Here is an 18,176-nt window from a genome sequence, read left to right on the forward strand (position 1 = left end):
GCAAGTATAGCAAAGGATGGCCTGGACTCCCGAGCCAGACAGCCAGGATTCACACTCACCCCACCCAACCCCCACCTCCTCTGTAAAATGGGGGAAGAAAATAAAACCTACATCACAGGTTGTCCTAAGGACCAGATGTGTTAACACACTAGAAACACTTAGATCAGTGCCTGGACGCAGAAGCACTGTTAGCACCTGGGCTGTGCTTTGTGGGCTGGAGCTGAGCAGAGACCAACTTTGAATGGGCAGCCGCCACTCAGCTAGCACTCATCGGTCACCCTGTGATGCTGGATCCTGAAATGTTTAAGAGATGCTGGCAATCCAGATCTTTATTTGTACTCTCCTTGCCCTTAAATATTGATAATTAATTGAAATTAATATATATATATATATTTATATATATATATGTGGAGCAAACAAGGTATCTTTGGGGCCACAACTGGCCCAGGGGCCACTCCTGGGGCCTCTGGACTCCATCCTCCTTGTGTCTTGCAGTCCCAAAGCCTTCGGGTTATTTTTCTCAGCCCCCGGCATTCCCCTCTCTCTTCACTCTCCTCTCTCCATCCTGAGAACGATGGCCTGGTCCTGGGTCCCTGCTGGATGAATCATCTTCTGCAGAACTTGGCAGTAAACACTCTGGCAGCCAGGTGGGCTGCGGGTGCCACACGTTGTCCTGGAGGCCACCTGTCCCCTTCCGATAAACCTCTGGGAATTTCCCAGCCTGGAGGTTGCACAATTGGCAAGTCAGGGGCAAGAGAGAGGCTCTTCTCCCACCTCTCAGTAGCCTGAGGACAGTCCCCATAGATACGATCTGTCCGTGGGGGCCCTGAGCTCGTCAAAGCTGGTGGGTCCTCAGAGCTGGAGGGGACTGCAGGGACATGGGGGCAGAGCAAGTCTGTGGAAGAGCAAGTCTAGGAACCTCTAGACACCAGCCAGTTCAGAGAGCATGGCGGACTGAGAACAGCTGGGCCTTTGCAGGCAGGCAAACCCGGGCTCACGTCCCAGCACTCGCTGAGCACGGAGCCTTGTCTCCATCACCTCGTCTGGGGGACAGCCAGGGCGACAGCACCTTCCCAGTGGGGCCAGCACAGGGTGCCTGAAGACTCCCTTGGGGGTGCTCAAAAACATAATTCTTTTGTCCTTTCTCCTCTTTCCTCCACACTGGCCATGAGGCTTCTGCAATGTTAGCCTCCGAGAAAGGCCCCCGAGAGAGCCACCTGGGCGTGTCCTTCTCAGGGGACCAAGGTGTGCCCTGAACCCGGGGCTCCTTTCTCAGCCCTGGGAACTAGACAGGACAGCCTTGGAGGAGCCCCAGAGCCCTCTAGGAGCCCAGCACATGGCTTAAGGCACCAACTCCCTACCTCCCCTTTTCTACCAAAAGTCTCGCTAAAGCCCAGATGGCCCCTCCCTGTCCCTGCTCCCGGTGGATGACCTGCGGAGGCCGCGGCAGGTAGACAGTAGCAGGTGCCAGGGTCTCCGTGGAGGCTTTCGGCTCCTATTTCCTGGCTCTACCAGAAGGCAGGTTGGGAGAGGCAGGGTTACCCTGCGACTTCTAGATGATCCGAGCACTTTGTACGTAGCAGGCCCGTGAGGGTTGTTGGGGCAATGAATGAAGGATCACACGTTTCCTTCACTGAAGGCCTGTGCAGTGGGCAGGATGCAGAGTCGTGTCCAGTGCTCAGATGAAGGGTCCAAGTGTTGGAGGGTAAAGCTTCAGTGCCTTGAATTTCTTGGGCACAGGAAGACCAGGCCAACCTTCAGGACTCTGGGACATTCCGGACAGCATGCCCCCACCCAGGCATGTGCCCCTGATTCTGTCCACCTCCTGTCCCCCCTCTGACGTGTGTGTGTTTCCTTCCCACAGGGTCTGATGGGTCCCCGAGGACAACCGGTGGGTACCCCATTCTTAACAGTCCCAGCAGAGAGGCTTCAGCCGCGTGCTTAGCTCTGCTGTTCTAACTCTCATTTCCATCTCTTCGTAGGGACCTCAAGGACAAAAAGGAGAAAAGGTAAGCCTTGATGGAGCTTTTCCAGAATTTCTGTTTCAGGAAACAACCTCCCAACAGATGGAAAAGCGTCCATGGTGGTTCTTACAGTTTTTATCAACACAACCCTTTGATCCAGGAAATCCCTGTGGCCCCACAGTTCATAAGAGATGAAAGTGGAGCCTCACTAGGTGACACTGTTTTTTGGGGGACCCTGGCACTTTCAGCCTTTTTCTCTACCCCCACCTGCCACCCCCACGGCAACCACTGACACCTCCATGAGCCTTAGGATTTCAAGGTGTCAAGTTGTAAACCACTGGCCTGGCCTCCATCCTGGCATCATACTTTGTCTGGTTGAATTTCCCATGGAGGCTCTGATGGGCTTTCCCCTGGGTGGGAGGTACAGGGCCCTGGTGCTCCCTGCTCAGACGAGCCCCACTGCCCACACCTGCTTGGGGGTCTGCTATTCCCATCCAGGGGTTTCTGGTGAGGGCTGCTGGGTGGACCCACCCAGAGTGGAGACCTTTCCAGGAAGATGCCTCTAGCCAGGCATGGGGCATAACTTCTCACTCTGCCCTGGGCTCCAGGGGGCTTCTTCCAGGCAGGCCCTAGGGCTTTCTTCCTTACTGTCATCCAGGAGCAAGGGAGGGGATTAGCTCTTCTGCCTCAGGGGGCTCTTGACCAAAGCAGGACTGGTGGGTGCTGGTGGGCATGGCAGATGCTGGTGGGCATGGCGGGTGCTGGTGTGCATGGCGGATGATGGTGGGCATGGTGGGTGATGGGTGCTGGTGTGCATGGCGGATGATGGTGGGCATGGTGGGTGATGGTGGGCATGGCAGGTGATGGTGGGCATGGTGTGTGATGGTAGGCATGGTAGGCGATGGTGGGCATGGCATGTCATTAAGTCCTAAGGACAGCCCTCCCCTCCTTCCCAGCAAGAGCTAACACCTTCCTCTCCTTCCCTCCTCCCCCAGGGTCATTGTGGAGAGTACCCCCACCGGGTAAGTGAACCCCCAAAACCAAGTGGGGCCCTTTGATCCAGCCCTGGGGCTCAGCACTCAGCTCAGCCCCATCTCCCTGGGGTCCTCAGCTCCTAATGTAGCTAGGGAAAACAGGCTCAGGTTTCCGATACTGACCAGCTGATCCAGCTAGAGAGGGCTCTGTGGGGGTGGCCATGTGTTTGGCCCCCCAGCTGACCCTGTCCCTCAGTAGTGTCCTTGTGACTCTCTTGAGCTGTGTGTATCTGGAATTCTGTGCCTGACTGTGGCTCCTCCATATCTTGCCTTCTCTGTTTGGCCATGTGCTTGGGCAAGTCTGTGTGTCTAGACATACCCATCCAGTGTGTATCTGTGCGACTGTTTGTGTGTCTGGCTGCCAGCCCAGGCTGAATAAGAGGGACTTTTGGGTTAGTCATTTTTCAGATGACCCAAACCTTGATGATGGGAGATAATTGGGGGCTGACTGTCTGACTCCCAGGATAAAATCTCTACTTTTCCTCTTTAAGGAGAGAGGAAGCCCTTTTAGGGGCAGGCTGGGTATTTCAGCACTAAAATGGTCACCCATCCCTGACTTCCCACCTTCCTTCCTTTTCCGTGCTGCACCCCAATATACAGAGCCCAAAAGACTGTTGTCATCCTGTTAGGAATCTTCAAACTGGTGCCCCGACAGCAGGAGCCATTCTTGGGACAGAGGAGGGCAAATGACAGCAAGGGCGGCAGTGAGCTGGGTCCAGTAAAGTGCTCCCCTTGCAGTTCTCAGGCCTGCAGAGTACGGCCAGGGAAGTTGGGCATCTTTAGACCTCCACCCCCTGCTATGGGCTGCATTTATGCCCAGAAATGCAGGGTGGCTCCCTGACTGCCCACCGCTGCCAGGCAGACCCTGGCAGTAGGATTTAGGGAATGAAGACAAGATACAAACCAAGCTTAGCACAAAATTAACTCTGGAAGTCCACTGAAGGGCCTTGCTGCAGGGCCTCTACCCAGCTCCTCGGAGGCTGGATGGCCTCCAGGCTCTGACTCCTGGGTTCCTGGGCCAGGGAGAGGCTGTGGTGGACCTGGGGCGGGGGTGAGGCCAAGGCTGAGTTGGGCCAGGCCTGGGCAGGGGTCCGCATGCCGGCAGCTGCGCAGACAGCGCCAGCCGGGCAGCGTCACGTGCTCCAGGGATGCGGGGGCCCCGGTGTTGCGGCCAGCCTGATCCTGATACAATAATAGAAGGTCAGCTGTGTTTGTTTGGAATGATGGGCTCACAGGATTGTTATGTTATCCAAAAGAAAGACAACATCCCCCAGCACAAGAGAAAACACAACTGCTCAAGCCTGTCATCAGTCCCGAGCAAATGCCTGGGGCAGGGGGAGGAGGGCACTCTGCCCCTCAGCCCACCACGAGAGGGAACTGGCAGTGGTAGAAGGCTCCAGAAGCATCCAGCCAAAGGGCACAGCTAAGCACAGCATTATGATGGTGGCAGTCTGGGGAACTAGTTAGGCGGGAGTGAGAGTGGATTTGGGCACCCAGCTGATGGGCAGGGCAAGGGCAGCCAACTCCCCTATTTATTTAGAAGAGGGTGGAAAAGGGGGGTTTCTGGAGCAGTTGGTTTGTTGGCTTTCCTAGGGGTCTGTGGGCCTGGCGGAGGGCGCAGTTCTCTAGGCTCACAAGATACCAAGGGCTCCAGCCTGCGGCATCCCTCGGGCAGGGAGGGAGACAGGAGGCCTGGGAGTGGTGGGAAGGGCCCCCTGGGGCAGGAAGCAGGAGAGCTGGTGTCTGTGGGCTCCAAGCACTCACTCTCTCTCCACTGCCCTGTCTCTGGTGCCATCACTCCCCTCCCCAAACCAGGAGTACCTAAGCAGCACTCTAGCAGCTCTGCACGCCAACCAGATATCTACTCTGAAGGTTTGTAGGCTCCATGGAAGATCTCTGGGACCCCCTCTGCCCAGAGGCTCCCGTTCACAGAACCCAACATTGCACGTGCCCAGCCCCAGCGGTGGGATTGTGGACAGCCCCCTGGGGCTCTCTGTGCAGCCGCTGCCCATGCAGGCAGCAGTGAGGACCCCGAAGGGCCCCTGTTGGGGTCCCCAAGTCCCCAGGTGGGCAGTTTCTTAGCCCAGGGAACCCATGGTTCTTAATGCCCATACCAGGGGCTCACTTAACATGAGTTAAAATGCTTTAAAATACAATCAATTGATTATATGTGGTCTTTATTTCTACATGGCTTCTGCCTGCTTCCTAAAGCCATGGGTTGCTCAGCTTCAATGGAAAGAATTTCCAGAAATGAAAATTGCATTAGGTAATACAATTGGAAGTTGCCTCTGCTCCCACCCCCCAAAAAAGTGGTTGAACATTCCAGGGACATCTATCCTGCCCAATCTCTATTTTCCAAGCTCTCCAGCCCCGGGGTGAGCACTGAGTAGCACTTAGCTTGTGCCCAGATCGACCGCACCCTCGGCACAGCTCAGCCCCCGGGAGCCGGGTTGGCACAGCCCTTGACCATCCTTCCCCGATTCGCTGACATCAGCCTTTCTTGTTCAACCAAAAAACAGAACCCAAGGTCACCACACACCAGCCTGGCTTCAAGTACCAATTTAGCTGGTCCTGTGGCTCCCCAGCCAGGGCCTCCGAGGCTGCTGACCTCAGCGGGGAAGCCTCTGCTGGGCAACCAGGGGCGCCAGGGCCGGCCGTGCAATGTTGGGCCACGTGTTTCAGGGGGGCTCTTCGGAGTGGTGCTCTCCCCATCTGGGGGCTCCTGGCCGAGGCCAAGGCGGGGCGCCGACTGAGGGGCCACTCCTCTGGGTGTCCTCGCTGTGCCCCACGCCCCTGTGGGTGCCCCCTCCACACCCCCCCACCCTGTGGTTCACGCTCACTAATCTCTCTTCTCTCTTCCTCTCCACCCATCCCTCTTGGCCTGCCTTCCCGGTGACTTTTGACTTTCGTCGTCCTTCTGACCGCCTGCGATCTCTGGCCCTTGCTCTCTGGCCTTCCAACTCATCTTTCTCCTCAGCTGCTGCCTCTCCTCAATTCCGTGCGGCTGGCTCCGCCTCCAGTCATAAAAAGGCGGACCTTCCAGGTAGACACCTCCTGTGTGCCCAGGTGGCGTGTGGCTTCCCTGAGGGGCTCGGTGAGCCTTTGGGCCCTGGCAGGCCCATTGGGGACTGCAGAAAAGCCAGGGCCTCACTCTGGTTAGGTTCAATTAAATTAGACAAAAAAGACCCAGAAATCCCATTGAGGTGGAAATACATAACACACAGGCCCCAGGGGATCCGGAACAACTGCCACACCATTGCTTCTCCAAACAGCCACCAACGCTTATTAAGCAGCTGCCACGTGCTAGGCCCTGTGTTATGCATTTTGCGTGCCTGATTTTATTTCATTCTCTCAGCAGTTTTATGAATGAGGCATGAGCAGCCTATTTCACAGATGAGGAAATTATGCTCAGACAGGTTAAGTAAGTTGCCCCAAGTCACACAGCCAGTAAATTGCTGAGCAGGGATTTGTACTCAGGTTCTCTGCTTCTTAACAGCTGTGTGATTTGGGGCAAGTTACTTATCCTCTCAGTGCCTCAGCTTCCTCATCTGTAAAATAAGGAAATAACAGTACCTGCTGCACAGGGTTGTTGTTTTGTATGTAAGGCACTTAGAATATTGCTGGAGACAGTTTAAGCGCTATATACAGCATTAGCTATCATATTACCATTATCCATCTTTTGGAGACTAGGAAATTGAGGCTCAGAGAAGTGAATTTGCCCAAGCTCCCACAAATAGCAAGAGGCAGCCAGGCCCACATCCAGGCTCTCAGTTGGACCTATATCCTTTGCACTCAGAAATGCAGGATTGTCCCCTGTCTTAAGGAAGCTTGGCATCTCCTCACCTGCAACCTAAGTTTGAGGAGTGAGAGGATTTGCAGAGGGAATGTAGTCCACAACCAAGTGGTGCATTCATCCTGAGTGAAAACTGCTTCCTTCTTCCTGCCTTACCAACCCAAGGAGGCTGAGAAAGGACAAGATCACAAAGCAAAAGGCAATCTCACCCCTGCTCTCAAGTGATCACAGACCCAGGGATCCAGATGTGGGCAGCACTGCTAGATCCCAGGTCAGGCAGCCTACGGCTACCACCCTTGCCCCTGACCTTCTTTATGCAGCACAGGGAGGACACCCCCCCCCCAAAGTCGCAGGGATGCTGGGAGTGGTAGAGTTCCGAGGCCCTCTCTGAAGGCCTGGCAGCAGGACCTCGAGGCCCCCATCCAGCCCTATTCATAAGGAGTCAGAAGTTCAGGGGCCTGGATGTCCAGAACAAGGCTGAAAAATCACTCCAATGAAACAGCTAAAAATACAGAGGGGCACGTGATGCGCGTGCTGCCCGAGCCTGCAGGCTGCATCTCCCGTTACACCCGCCAAATCCTCGAGAGCCTCCCTGAGCTCTCACCGAGCCGGCTACCGGGGGGCCCGCCCCACCGCCCCCAGCCCTGCCCGTGCCAGGCCCGATCCCAGGAGGGCGGAGGACGTGCCCTCAGCGCGGCCTGGACTTCCAGCTGCTCCTGTGACCTTAGTTGTATTCGCGGCCATTTGTTGAGCCCCCACTGGGTTCCAGGCACCATTGTAAGGATCCTCCATAGATTATCTCATGTAGTCCCCGCACCGGCCACTCGGCGGGGATAGTGCCATCACACAACTCAGCTTCACAGATTGAGAGAGGTCCCGGGTTCCATCCAGGCCACTGCATTTTACTGCCCCCTCCTCGAGAGCCAGGCGCAGGAAGCTGGAACTCTCCTTGCTGCCCCCCACCTGGTTTCCAAAGAATAGAGAGAAGAACAGGGCCCCAGCCAGGCTGGGGCAGCGTCCACCTGGAGAATAAGGTTTTTATGCTGTTAGCCCTTATGGGAGATAAACAGACTAGTCCATTTCCTATCAATAAACCGATACTGACTTTCCAGGCTCTGCAAGATGCTTAAACATCAGGTCTAACACTGGTTAGAAGAGGAAATTTTATATGAGATATGATGTTCGTAGCAGATGCTTTAGAAGTCAAGGGCAGAGTTGAACAGAGAGCACTCTGCTGGGTAATTAATTGGAATTAATAGGAAGAGTCTGGAGTTCCAAGTTTGGGTCCTGGCTCCACCTTGAATTCAACCTCCGTCAGGGAGCTCAGCTTTACTGGGCCTCAATTTTGTCTTCTGTAAAATGGGACTTGGAACATGGTGAAGACACTAGAATTTCAGAGTCAGAAAGGGCCTCAGTGTTTTGTTTTAGATCAAGCTTTCCCTGCCCTATGAATTATCCCTCTCCTCCAAAAATGTAGAAACACTGTAAAGAGTATAAAGCAGCACACAAATGCAAAAGATTATTTGGGAGTTCAGAGGACTCAGTGGACCTAATCAGATTTATTATGGTTGAAAAAGAAGCTGAGCTGGCCCCTCCTAAAGCCTGAGTTTGCTTTAAGCCTTCCCTGGCTCAGGAGAGACACCCCCAGAGACCCATCAACAGCCAACATGAAGCTGAGGGGGGCAGGGGCCTGGAAGCAGGAAGACCACCAAAGCAATTTCTGCACATGCCCCGTCTGCTGTGGACACTCTGAACCCTAAAGCAGCTTCTCAGAGGGTGAGACGGGACAAGGCCCAGGCCCCGGCGTGGTGCTGCTGGTGGCATTTGCCTAAGATGTTCCAGCCAAGAGATGGTGCAAGCAGGGGCTGCTAAGACCTTACGTTTCCCATGAGTCATGCACTCCTCCCCATCTTCACCACGTCCTGCTACACAGCTTGCAGTGAGCATCATCAGCTCCCAATTACACATGGGGAAGCAGGAATCCCAGAATGTCTAGAGGCTTGCCGAGATCACACTGAGAAGGGGCAGGGGGTGGCTGGAACCCAGGACTCTGCATCCCCCATCATCCCAGCCTGAAGTTCTGCCCCTGTCAGGCTGTTCTGCTTTAACAGGCCTACAGGGTGGGCCCCTCTTACAAGAGCTCAGCCCCAGGCATCTCTGGGGGGTCATTTAGAAAATATAATGGCAGTTAAAATAATGTCCAGAGTGGGTTTTCATCAGTCCAGGTATAGGAGGATTCTGGCTTTCCCTCAGCCCCAAGATCCGGGTCACGTGGACCAGGCTGTCTCCTCTTCCTGCAGGAAGGTGATGCCCCCCCCCCTCCCTCCCTGGGCTCTCAGCCTCCATCCTGGGCACAGGTCTAGGTCAAAGGCTGTGCTCAGGGCTGCTGCTCGAGGAGCTGGGCTGGGGGAAGAGAAGAACCACGGCAACCCCTTACAGGCACAGAACACTTTATGGTGTCAAAGAACTTTCAAGCAAGCCAAGGATTGCAAAGCTCAACCACCCTCCAGTACCAGGCAGGTCACATGGGTGACCAAAGCAGGAGGGTGGGAGTCGAGGCAACCGGAGGACGCCTGCCCCATCTGAAGGGACAGCCGCTCCTCGGATCCTGGCAGTGATCACCCTGCAGGGATGTGGGCCCAGAGGTGCCACCAATACCAATTCTTACATAGACTCTCTTGCCCGATTGTTTAATGAGCCAAGCAAAATTCTGTGACCTCTGACCTAAGGATCTCATTCATTCCTTTGAGCAAGGTCATCAAAGACATTAAATAGCCAGGACAGGGAACCAGGAACTGTTGTTCCCACTCTATGGCTGAAAGGCCGGGCCTTAGAGAGATGACATGACTTGCCGTACAGACTGAGGTGCCAAGGCAGGCTCAGGCCACAGATCACTTGGGCCAGGCTCCAGCCACTTGACCAGGTGGTACCAGGCCTCCGGGAGGGCCCGTGGTCAGCTTCATGCACCCCTCACCACCCACAGTGGGGTTCCTGGACCTGTGCCAGCAGCTCTGAGCAGGGAGTCCTCTCAGGAAGCCTCGGGGTCCTGATGTCTGTTTCTCCTCTTGCTGCCCCAGCACCTGCATGGAGTCACCACCATCACGTCACCATCTCTCCCCACCGTCACCACGCCTTCCCCTCCAAGCCCACGCTGGGCCTTCACCGGTCGCATGGCACTGGGCGGGAACTGGCCTACAGCTCTGGGGTTTCATTTCATTCACTCTAATGCTTGTTTCCATGAACCGCAGGGTGAACAGGGCCAGGCTGGCATCCAAGGCCCACCAGGGCCGCCAGGCCCCCCCGGACCGAGCGGACCACTGGGGTACCCAGGACGGCCAGGGGCCATGGGGCCTCCCGTAAGTGTCCCCTTCCTCTATCCACTGCCTCCCCTCCTTCAAGATTTGTCCCAAGAATCTCTGGAAGCATCCAAACCTTGGATAACCAACAGGAACCTGAGTCCCCGAAACACCTTGGCAAGGCCACTGGACCTGGGTGGCCCAGGCAGGGAGCTGCCCAGCCCTGGTGAGCTCTGGCTCTGAAAACCTGCTGGGGCCATGTCCCCAACCCCAGTCATTGCCTGCCAGGAGGAAATCACTAGCAGGCTGCCCCTTCCCCAGCCTCAGCTGAGAGCTCAAAAGAGATTTCCCAGGACCACCTTTGATGGATCTCCCCTGGCCCCCGAGCTTCAGAAAGCCCAAATCTGGGGCAGTGGGTTCTAAAGGAGGCTGTCCAGGAGCCGTCTGACCACCTGGCACCCCTGACGAACACACCTCCCCTGGTGGGTGTGGCAGGGCCAAGCAGGAGAGGTAGGGGAGGCAGGCAGGAGCAGACAGAGGCGAGGTGTTCCCGCTGCTGACTGCCTTTCCAGCCGAGCTGATGCCTGGCCGGCCCACACTCTCCCCAGCCTGGAGGGACCCTGCACTGGGCCTGAGGATCGGCCTGGGGACCACTGCTGGAAGGGGCCAACTGGGGGGCTCCCTTGGCTGCAGGTCAAACCCAGTGGCCACCCAGATCACTCACTGCAAGCCCTTTCCAGCCCTATTTAGTACAACCAAGTGCCAGGGTAGATGATACCAGGGCTTCTTTGGAAAGAATGGGTCCCCTATCCAGAAATAAGGCCACCTTTATATGTTATTGGAGGAGCAGGGGTTAAGGACAAAGTCTGTTTGCTTATTAATAATGGTTTTCCCATGTGAATATAATTACCTGGTTTCTTTCTTATTACAAAAGTATCATACGTTCATGGTGAAAAATTTGGAGGACGTACACAATGACAAAACTTTTAATTGTTGATTTTGCCACATCCAGAGTATACCATCATTGACATTTTGTAGAGTCCTTCTATTTTTCTCTCTAATTTAATCTGCACATAAACATATTCTAGGTTGGTAACATTCTGAATAAAATAATAGTTTCACTAAACAGCCTAAAGCAAGCCCTTTCCCCATGGTATCAATTCTAGGGCTGCCGGACCTATTTATAACATATCCCCTACTTAAATGTTTGTGCATTGGGATAGATGCCCAGGGGTGGAATTGCTGGGGTCGTAGCCCTCGATGCATATGACCACTTTCAGATCTCCCTGGCCGCTTTGAGATGCCAACCCCAAGGCTCAGTGCAGGATCCCTCTAAATTGGGGGACACCCTGGCCGGCCAGGCATCCAGCTCAGCTGGAAGGGTAACCTGCCAGAACCGGCTCTCCTGCCCAGCTCCACTCCACAATGGATTTTAAATGGTTCCATGATTTCTCCCCAGGACCCCAGGAAGGGAGATTCGTCTCACCTCCAGGGGTCTCTAAATGGGGAAACGGAAAACCATAAGGGAAGTGAAATTTAGGGAATTGAACCAAACCAAGCTGAGAAAACCAAAAAGTGCTTAAAATTCACTTCTTTGCCAATGGTTCCCCTTCCAAATACATTCAGTGAGGGCTCCCAGTCCCTGAACCAAATCCAGAGGGTTTTCTTTTTTAGATTGTTTATAAAGAAGAAAAACCCCAAAGCATTTTTTAAAACCCATGGAAACAGACCAGACTAGGGCATCACGGTTTTCTCCAGCCCATGTTTGCTGTGGAGACCCACGCTCCAGGACTGCGTGGAGCCGGCCCCCTCTGCTCTCCCCGAGCTCCCGCGGGCACCCCAGCTCGCGGTCATGGCGCCCTGGGCCGAAGGCTGGAGCCAGGACTAAGGGCTTCCTACGAGCGAGTGGGGCCAAAGGCAAAATCAAGGCTGTGCTGGGAAAGGTCACTTTCCCAGGGAGGGGTCCCTCACAGGAGGTGGGGGGTGGGGATCTGAACCAAACCACACCATCAATTTAACATGCTGCCAATGACCTACTTTCCAGTGGGCGAGCACAGAGATGCCCACGGCTCCATGTGGCTCCAGGGAGGGACAGAGCCCGCTGTCCCCACGTGCCCTCCGCAGGTTTTGGACCCCCTTCCAGGAAACCGCAGATCTGTCCTCGCATGTCTGTTCCCTCCTTATAGCTGTTTGGGGGCTGCTATTCAAGGGCTGCCCTACCCCCAGCTCCCAGTGTGAAGGGGACTAACCTTAACCATTTGCAGTGGAGACCGTCTCCCACATACCTTTCTCATGCTTCCACAGGGCTTACCTGGGCCTCCTGGACCGAAGGTAAGAGCCCTTCTGGGTGACATGTCAAATGGGTGGGAGAGTTCCCTGCAGGACGGAGGGGGTGGGGAGGCAGCTCTGAAGGCTACTGAGCAGGGAGGCCCAGGGCTGAGGGACGGGTCAAGCTTGGCTCACTTCCAAACACCAGCCTCCTCTTAGGAAGTTGGTTTGGTTCCACAAGGATTGCATTTCCGTGTGCTCAGGCCAAGCACATGCTGCAGATAGTGTGAAAGATGCAGTCACCCCCTCCAAAGAGCTTCTAGTCTGGTTGGAAACGCCAGGCTGAAGCCCAGACATTGTCACAATGTCCTAATAAAATGACATGTCCAAGGATATCAGAACTGGAAAGGACCTTCAGGGCCAACAAGTCTCTTATGAAACCTTAACCAAAGCCTAGAATGTCCAACAGACTCTCCCTTGGAAGCTGGGGGCCCTAGGGCTCTGGGGAAAAGAAGGTGCAAAGCACTGGGGCAAATGCTCCTGCTCCACCATCTCATAATTGTGGAAGCTGAGCCCTGGGGAGAACTGCCTTGTCCAGGTGGGACGGAAAGCTGGTAGTGGAGCCCCAACTGACACTTGGGCCTCCTGGCTCCCTGCTAGGTTGACCCTGCCCACCATTCCTCTGCCTCTGAAAAGTAGGGGCTTGTTTTCAAAAGTGGAACAACCTCTGTTGGCCTCAGAGGAAGCTGAGAGCCATGTGCTGGGAAAGGCCAGAGGTGGGTGTTGAAGAACCAGGAGCTTGGGGTTGTTGGGAGGATCGGGAACAGCATTGAGCAGAGAAGGGAACAGCATGGGCAGAAGTTTGGTGTTGGGAAAACCCTTCTCATGGTTGTCTCTTTGTTCCCAGGGCGACCCTGGGATCCAGGGCTATCACGGCCGGAAGGTAAGAAGGAGGGGGAGGGAGGGGACCCAGACTCCCCTAGTGGTATGCCAAGTGGGTCAGTACTGGGGGACGCCCAACACAGTTTTGCACGTACACTACCCTCTGTGACCCAGGTTGGCTGAACAGGGGCTATATCTCTCCTTTGAGGATGAGGAGGCTCGGGGGGGTGGAGGGGGGGAGGTGGGGGGGGTTTAGGCAGCGCGGGAGCCTTGGGCAAGTCAGTGGCACAGCCGGACCTGAGACCCAGAAAAATCTCTTCCCGCCAAGCTGGGTGGCCGTGTCTGTACTAACATAGCTGTTTAAATGGCCCCACTGAGGACCGGATAACTGGGAATCAGATTACTGGGGTCCACCCTGAGCAGAGCTCCATGCTGAAAATAGTGGGGGATGTGGAATGAGCCATCCCTGGTCTCTGTAAGCTCCCAGGCCAAGAGACAGAAGGATTCCTGTGCAAATAACCCTGGTAAAGGCACTGTGAAGGCAAAATGCTGTGTGATTACGGGGGTAGAGATGAATTCCAGGTTGGGAGGAATCTTCTGGAAGAAGATAGCTTATGCACTCAACCCTGGTGAACGATAGTCATATCAGTTATCTATTGCTGTGTGACAAACCGCCCCAAACTTCTGGCGTAAAGCAATGCTTTCTTTCTCATGGTCCTATGGGTAGTTCTGGGTGGTTCCGCCGGCCTCACCCGGTCTTGTTCGTGAGGTCCCATCAGATGGTAGCTGGGAAGGTGAAAGGGGCAGCCGCCTTCATATGTCCCAAGGCTGGTGCTGGCTGTGGGCGTGGGCCTCTCGTCCTCCAGGCAGCTGGACGGGCTTCCTCATGGCATGGCAGGCCCTGTGCACAAGCTTTTGCCCCCTGGCATCCCACGTTCTGATGTCCTATCAGCCAAAGTCACATGGCCAATTCACATGCGTCCGTGTGGGAGGGGACTGAACCTCCACTCTTTGATCAGAGGAGTAGCAAAGCATTGGTGGATGGGCCTTCAACCAGCAAATTCGAGAGACCATGGTCTGAGCACAAGCTGAGAGGTGGTCATTGCAATAACTACAATAGCATAATAATTATTTTAATAAACCACCACTTACTGAATGCCTACTGCATGCCAGACGCTGTCTTTCAATGTGATCTGCATTATTTCTAATCCTGCGGCCACCCACGAGTCTGGTACTGTCATTCTCCTATTTAACAAATAAGGAAACTGAGGCTTGCCCCTTGTCTCATTGTTCCCAAGGGGCAGAGCAAAATTCACGTCCAGGTCAGGGCAGCTGCACGGCCTGTGTCCTCCCCAGGTATCTGCTGCTGCAAAAGGCATCCCTGCCTTCCCAGTCCTAGATGAGGAGCCCCACAGGAGCCTTCCAGGAGGAAGGGAGACAACAAGAAGGGGCAGGAAGGAAAGGCACCGAGAGGACAAAGGCAGGGAAAGGATTTGGCAGAGGGAAGATGCACATAATGTGCAGGCTGTAATCAGGCAGCCGCCATCACCACAGTGTTTTATGAGGGCTTGGTGGGTGAAATGGCGAGACCTAAGAGAGCTTTAATTAGTTCTGCACAAACTGAGAAGTTTGTATTGTGTCAGGCAGAGGAAATTATAGCCCCTGTGGTTGCTTCCATTCACTTGCACAGACTCACAAAATTTACTGCCTCCTGGTGCAGCGAGGGTCGGTTTTCCCTGAGCAGCCGGTCCAGCTCCTTCAGGAGGGAAGGCGGGGCCGACAGAGGTTCCCCAGAGCTGGTGGCGGGGCCTGGGGCTCAACGTCTCGCTCCAGGGCGTCTGCAGGCTGCAGCAAACTGCGAGTCCGGTTCATCCAGAATAGAGCTGGGAGGGGGCGGGGGTGGTCCTGAGGACAGAGAGGCCTCAGCTTAAGGTTGGGATGTCACGGTGATGGGGGCAGGTCCAGTGAGTTGTAATACTCCTAGGTTCAAATTGTGGGGAAAATAATTCCACCCTGGTTGCACTGAATTTTCAGAGAAAACCAGTGTGGCCCTACCAACAAGTGTAGCTTCTGGCCCCTGGGGAGGTGCACCCTGGGGAGAGAAGGCTCAGGGCTTCACCTGATGCACAAAGGGCCATAGCGTGGAAGTCGGGAGAGCCAGGGCCAATGGGTGGACCCTACAGGAAGAACAAGTTCAGCTCACTAAGAAGGAGCTTTCTAATAGTCCCAGCTGCCTTGGGAGGGAGGGAGCTCTCCGTCACCAGAGGGATTCAAGTAGAGATTGGATATATACTTGTCTGAGATGTGTTAAGAGAAGCTTCTAGATCAGATGGGAGACTGCATTAAAGACCCTTTTAGCTCCTTGGGCGTCCGTCCGAGCCTTTTTTCATCCACGTCCAGGGCTTGTCAGAGGCATCACCCTCTTAGGTCTCACGAGGAACGGAGGAGAAGGCCTGCTCCTTCCTGCTGGACTCCTCTCCCCATGCCGTCTTCCTTGGCCAGGCCACCTGCCTCTGCTCTCCCACAGGGCCTCTTCTCCCAGAATTTGGGAGAAGCTCCTGTCTCTGCCTCTCCATGTCTCTGGAAGGCCCCTGCCACCTCCACTTGTCCCAGACTGTCTTTGAGGCTTGTCACCAGCCTCCCGAACCATCCAGCCTGGAGGGTCTCAGCACACGCTCACTCTGGGACCTCTGTCCTGTCGTCAGCTCAACCAGGGCCTCCCAGTCCACAGAGGGCTGGAAGGCGTGCACGGGGACCTGGCCTCCAGCAGCAGAGGGCCGCTTCCAGGACGGGGTTCATCCGTCAGAGTCCGGGTGACTCTCGGGAGGCCACAAGTGCCTGTTTCCTGACCCTGGCCCCATTGGGCCAGGGGGCATCTTGGCTCCAGCGATCGTCATGCCCAGGGCTGAAGCTTGCTTAGCTCGGGACGCTGAGGTGGAGAGACAGGCCTCTCGTCTGCAGTTTAGCCACGGTCCACCCATTCCTTGTCCAGTGGTTAAAATTCACTGTCCCCATTTTACTGATGAGAAACTCAGAGGGGTCAGTGTGTTGCCCCAGTTGCCCAGCTAGTGAGCGACCGTGCTAGACCTTGCCAGCCCTGGTGCAGAGGTGAGCACCTATTCGTGGGTTCTCACCCCGGGCTCAGCTAACTGTCACAGATCACCCTCCCTGGTGGCTCTCTGGGGTGGAGGAGTTACCCCCAACCTTCTGCTCTTGTCCTCCACTTTTCTCTCTTCCCCTTGCTGCTCTCTGCTTGGAATAAGGGCCTGGGGAGGGGGCTCTGACATGTAGCTTGGCTTGATCCAGAGGCTGGGAAGACAGTTTGCTCCCACCCCATCCCCAAAGAAGAAGTGGACTGCCAGGGGGTGGGCACCCTGTGAGCTGAGACAGAGGGCACACAGCTGCCCTTCGAGGCCCGCGGGTGGGAGTGGGTGGCCCCTGGAATAACATGTGCCCTCTGTCCTGGCGACTTTACTTGCAGGGGGGAGGCCTTGCTTTCAGCACTGGATGGAATTTAACTCCCAGCAAAGGGATTTCTCAGCCCATGAAGTTTGCTAATGATTTGTTCTGTCCACACTCATCAGCCCCGTCAGCTGGCCCAGGCCTGATATCCTCTCCGAGACCAGAGGGGCCAACAGGGCAGGCTTCTCCGACAGCTCCTGGGGACCAGAGCCCAAGCATGGGCCAGTGGGCTCCCAGGCTGCCCCTGTGCTCCATTTGGGGCCAATTCCCCCTGCCTAAACCCTGCAAGGAATGTTGTGCACCCATATGGTACTTATTTGGATCCAAATTTATGGCATTGGTCTATTCTAAAGATGTTGCAAGACTCAGTGTGTTTAAAACATCACAGCCTTGGCTCTCTCTCAAGAGCATTGACAAGTATTGTCGGAGTGTAATTCTGGGTATCACGGAGCCTAGTGAGAGCCGCCCTCTAGGTGCATCGGAGCTGGGAGGTCTGACAGGTGTGAGGTGGGGGCGCATTTAGCAGTCTGAGCCTTCAGCCTTGGGGTAGCACCTCCTGCAGGCTGTGGGCTGCGCTGGTTTCGGACCAGGGGTAGGGGTGGGTGACACAAGTGCCCACTGCATCTGTTACTGCAGCAGAGGTTCTTGGTGTCTCAAACAATGCCTCTGGGGAGGAGATCTGATGGGGCCCCATGGTCGATGGCACAGTGCTAGGTGAAGGCATGGCCCTCTTCTGAGCACACTTGCCCTCTCCTCACCCCTCCTCAGTCCTTCTGTGAATGGGCCTGAGGACCTGACTTGACAGGCAGAGCCAGGGCTCTGCAGGCAGACCCGGTTCAGTGGAGTGAAGCCTACTGTCACCTGAGCACCTGTGCAGCCTCTTCCACGTGCTGGGCCAAGGACCTGGACGGGGCGTGCATCCTCCTGAGGCCTCATAACAACCCTGCAAGGTAGATTGTATTCTCTTCCCCAGTTTCTGCATGAGCAAAATGAGGTTCACGGAGGCCGACCCCCCTCAGGCCCCAGCTAGGAAGTGGTGGGGCCACGAATCCAACCCAGGTTGGTCTGACCCCAAAACCTTGCCCTAACTGACTTTACTACATGTGTCTTATAAGCCCAGGAGGACCCCATGATTTCCAAGAGGCTGCCCCCCTTCTCCTCAACTGGAAGGAAAAGAGGTGGGAGTTGAGGTGTTTTCTCTCCTGTGAGAAAGTTTGTGGCTGCATTCTGGCCTCTCCCTGAGCCCCTGGGCTCTCTCTGAGCAGCATCTGGGGTGTCTGGGAAGAGAACGTGGGGTATTTGATGCATCGTTGTAGTCAAAGAACTAAGGAAGGGCAGTGGGATGCCCGTTGGCACGGATTCTAGCGGAATGACTGCCCCTGGGAGGTGGGATGGCCCCAGGACGTCCAGTAAGGCCAGGAGAAGGCAGCTCCTCTCAAACCCCCGCCGCAGCTGCCCCTAAGCTCCCCCACACCCG

General features: G+C 55.4%; 1 protein-coding gene across 15 annotated transcripts in view; it reads left to right on the forward strand.

Annotated features, from left to right (window-relative positions):
* The window catches only part of COL13A1 (collagen type XIII alpha 1 chain), a 144,171-nt gene that overhangs the window by 83,965 nt on the left and 42,030 nt on the right, over positions 1-18,176 (forward strand). For 12 of the 15 annotated variants that reach the window (XM_037804703.1, XM_037804717.1, XM_037804712.1 and 9 more), the window contains 7 exons: positions 1,865-1,891; positions 1,983-2,009; positions 2,960-2,986; positions 4,814-4,870; positions 10,040-10,147; positions 12,392-12,418; positions 13,263-13,298. In XM_037804703.1, coding sequence (XP_037660631.1) covers positions 1,865-1,891; positions 1,983-2,009; positions 2,960-2,986; positions 4,814-4,870; positions 10,040-10,147; positions 12,392-12,418; positions 13,263-13,298 — 309 coding nt within the window. The remainder of the gene's footprint in view (positions 1-1,864; positions 1,892-1,982; positions 2,010-2,959; positions 2,987-4,813; positions 4,871-10,039; positions 10,148-12,391; positions 12,419-13,262; positions 13,299-18,176) is intronic. The other 3 variants (XM_037804707.1, XM_037804714.1, XM_037804713.1) reach the window with 1 other exon arrangement.

The sequence above is a fragment of the Choloepus didactylus genome, chromosome 15 (genome assembly GCF_015220235.1).
Source record: "Choloepus didactylus isolate mChoDid1 chromosome 15, mChoDid1.pri, whole genome shotgun sequence".
NCBI classification, from domain to species: Eukaryota; Metazoa; Chordata; class Mammalia; order Pilosa; family Megalonychidae; genus Choloepus; species Choloepus didactylus.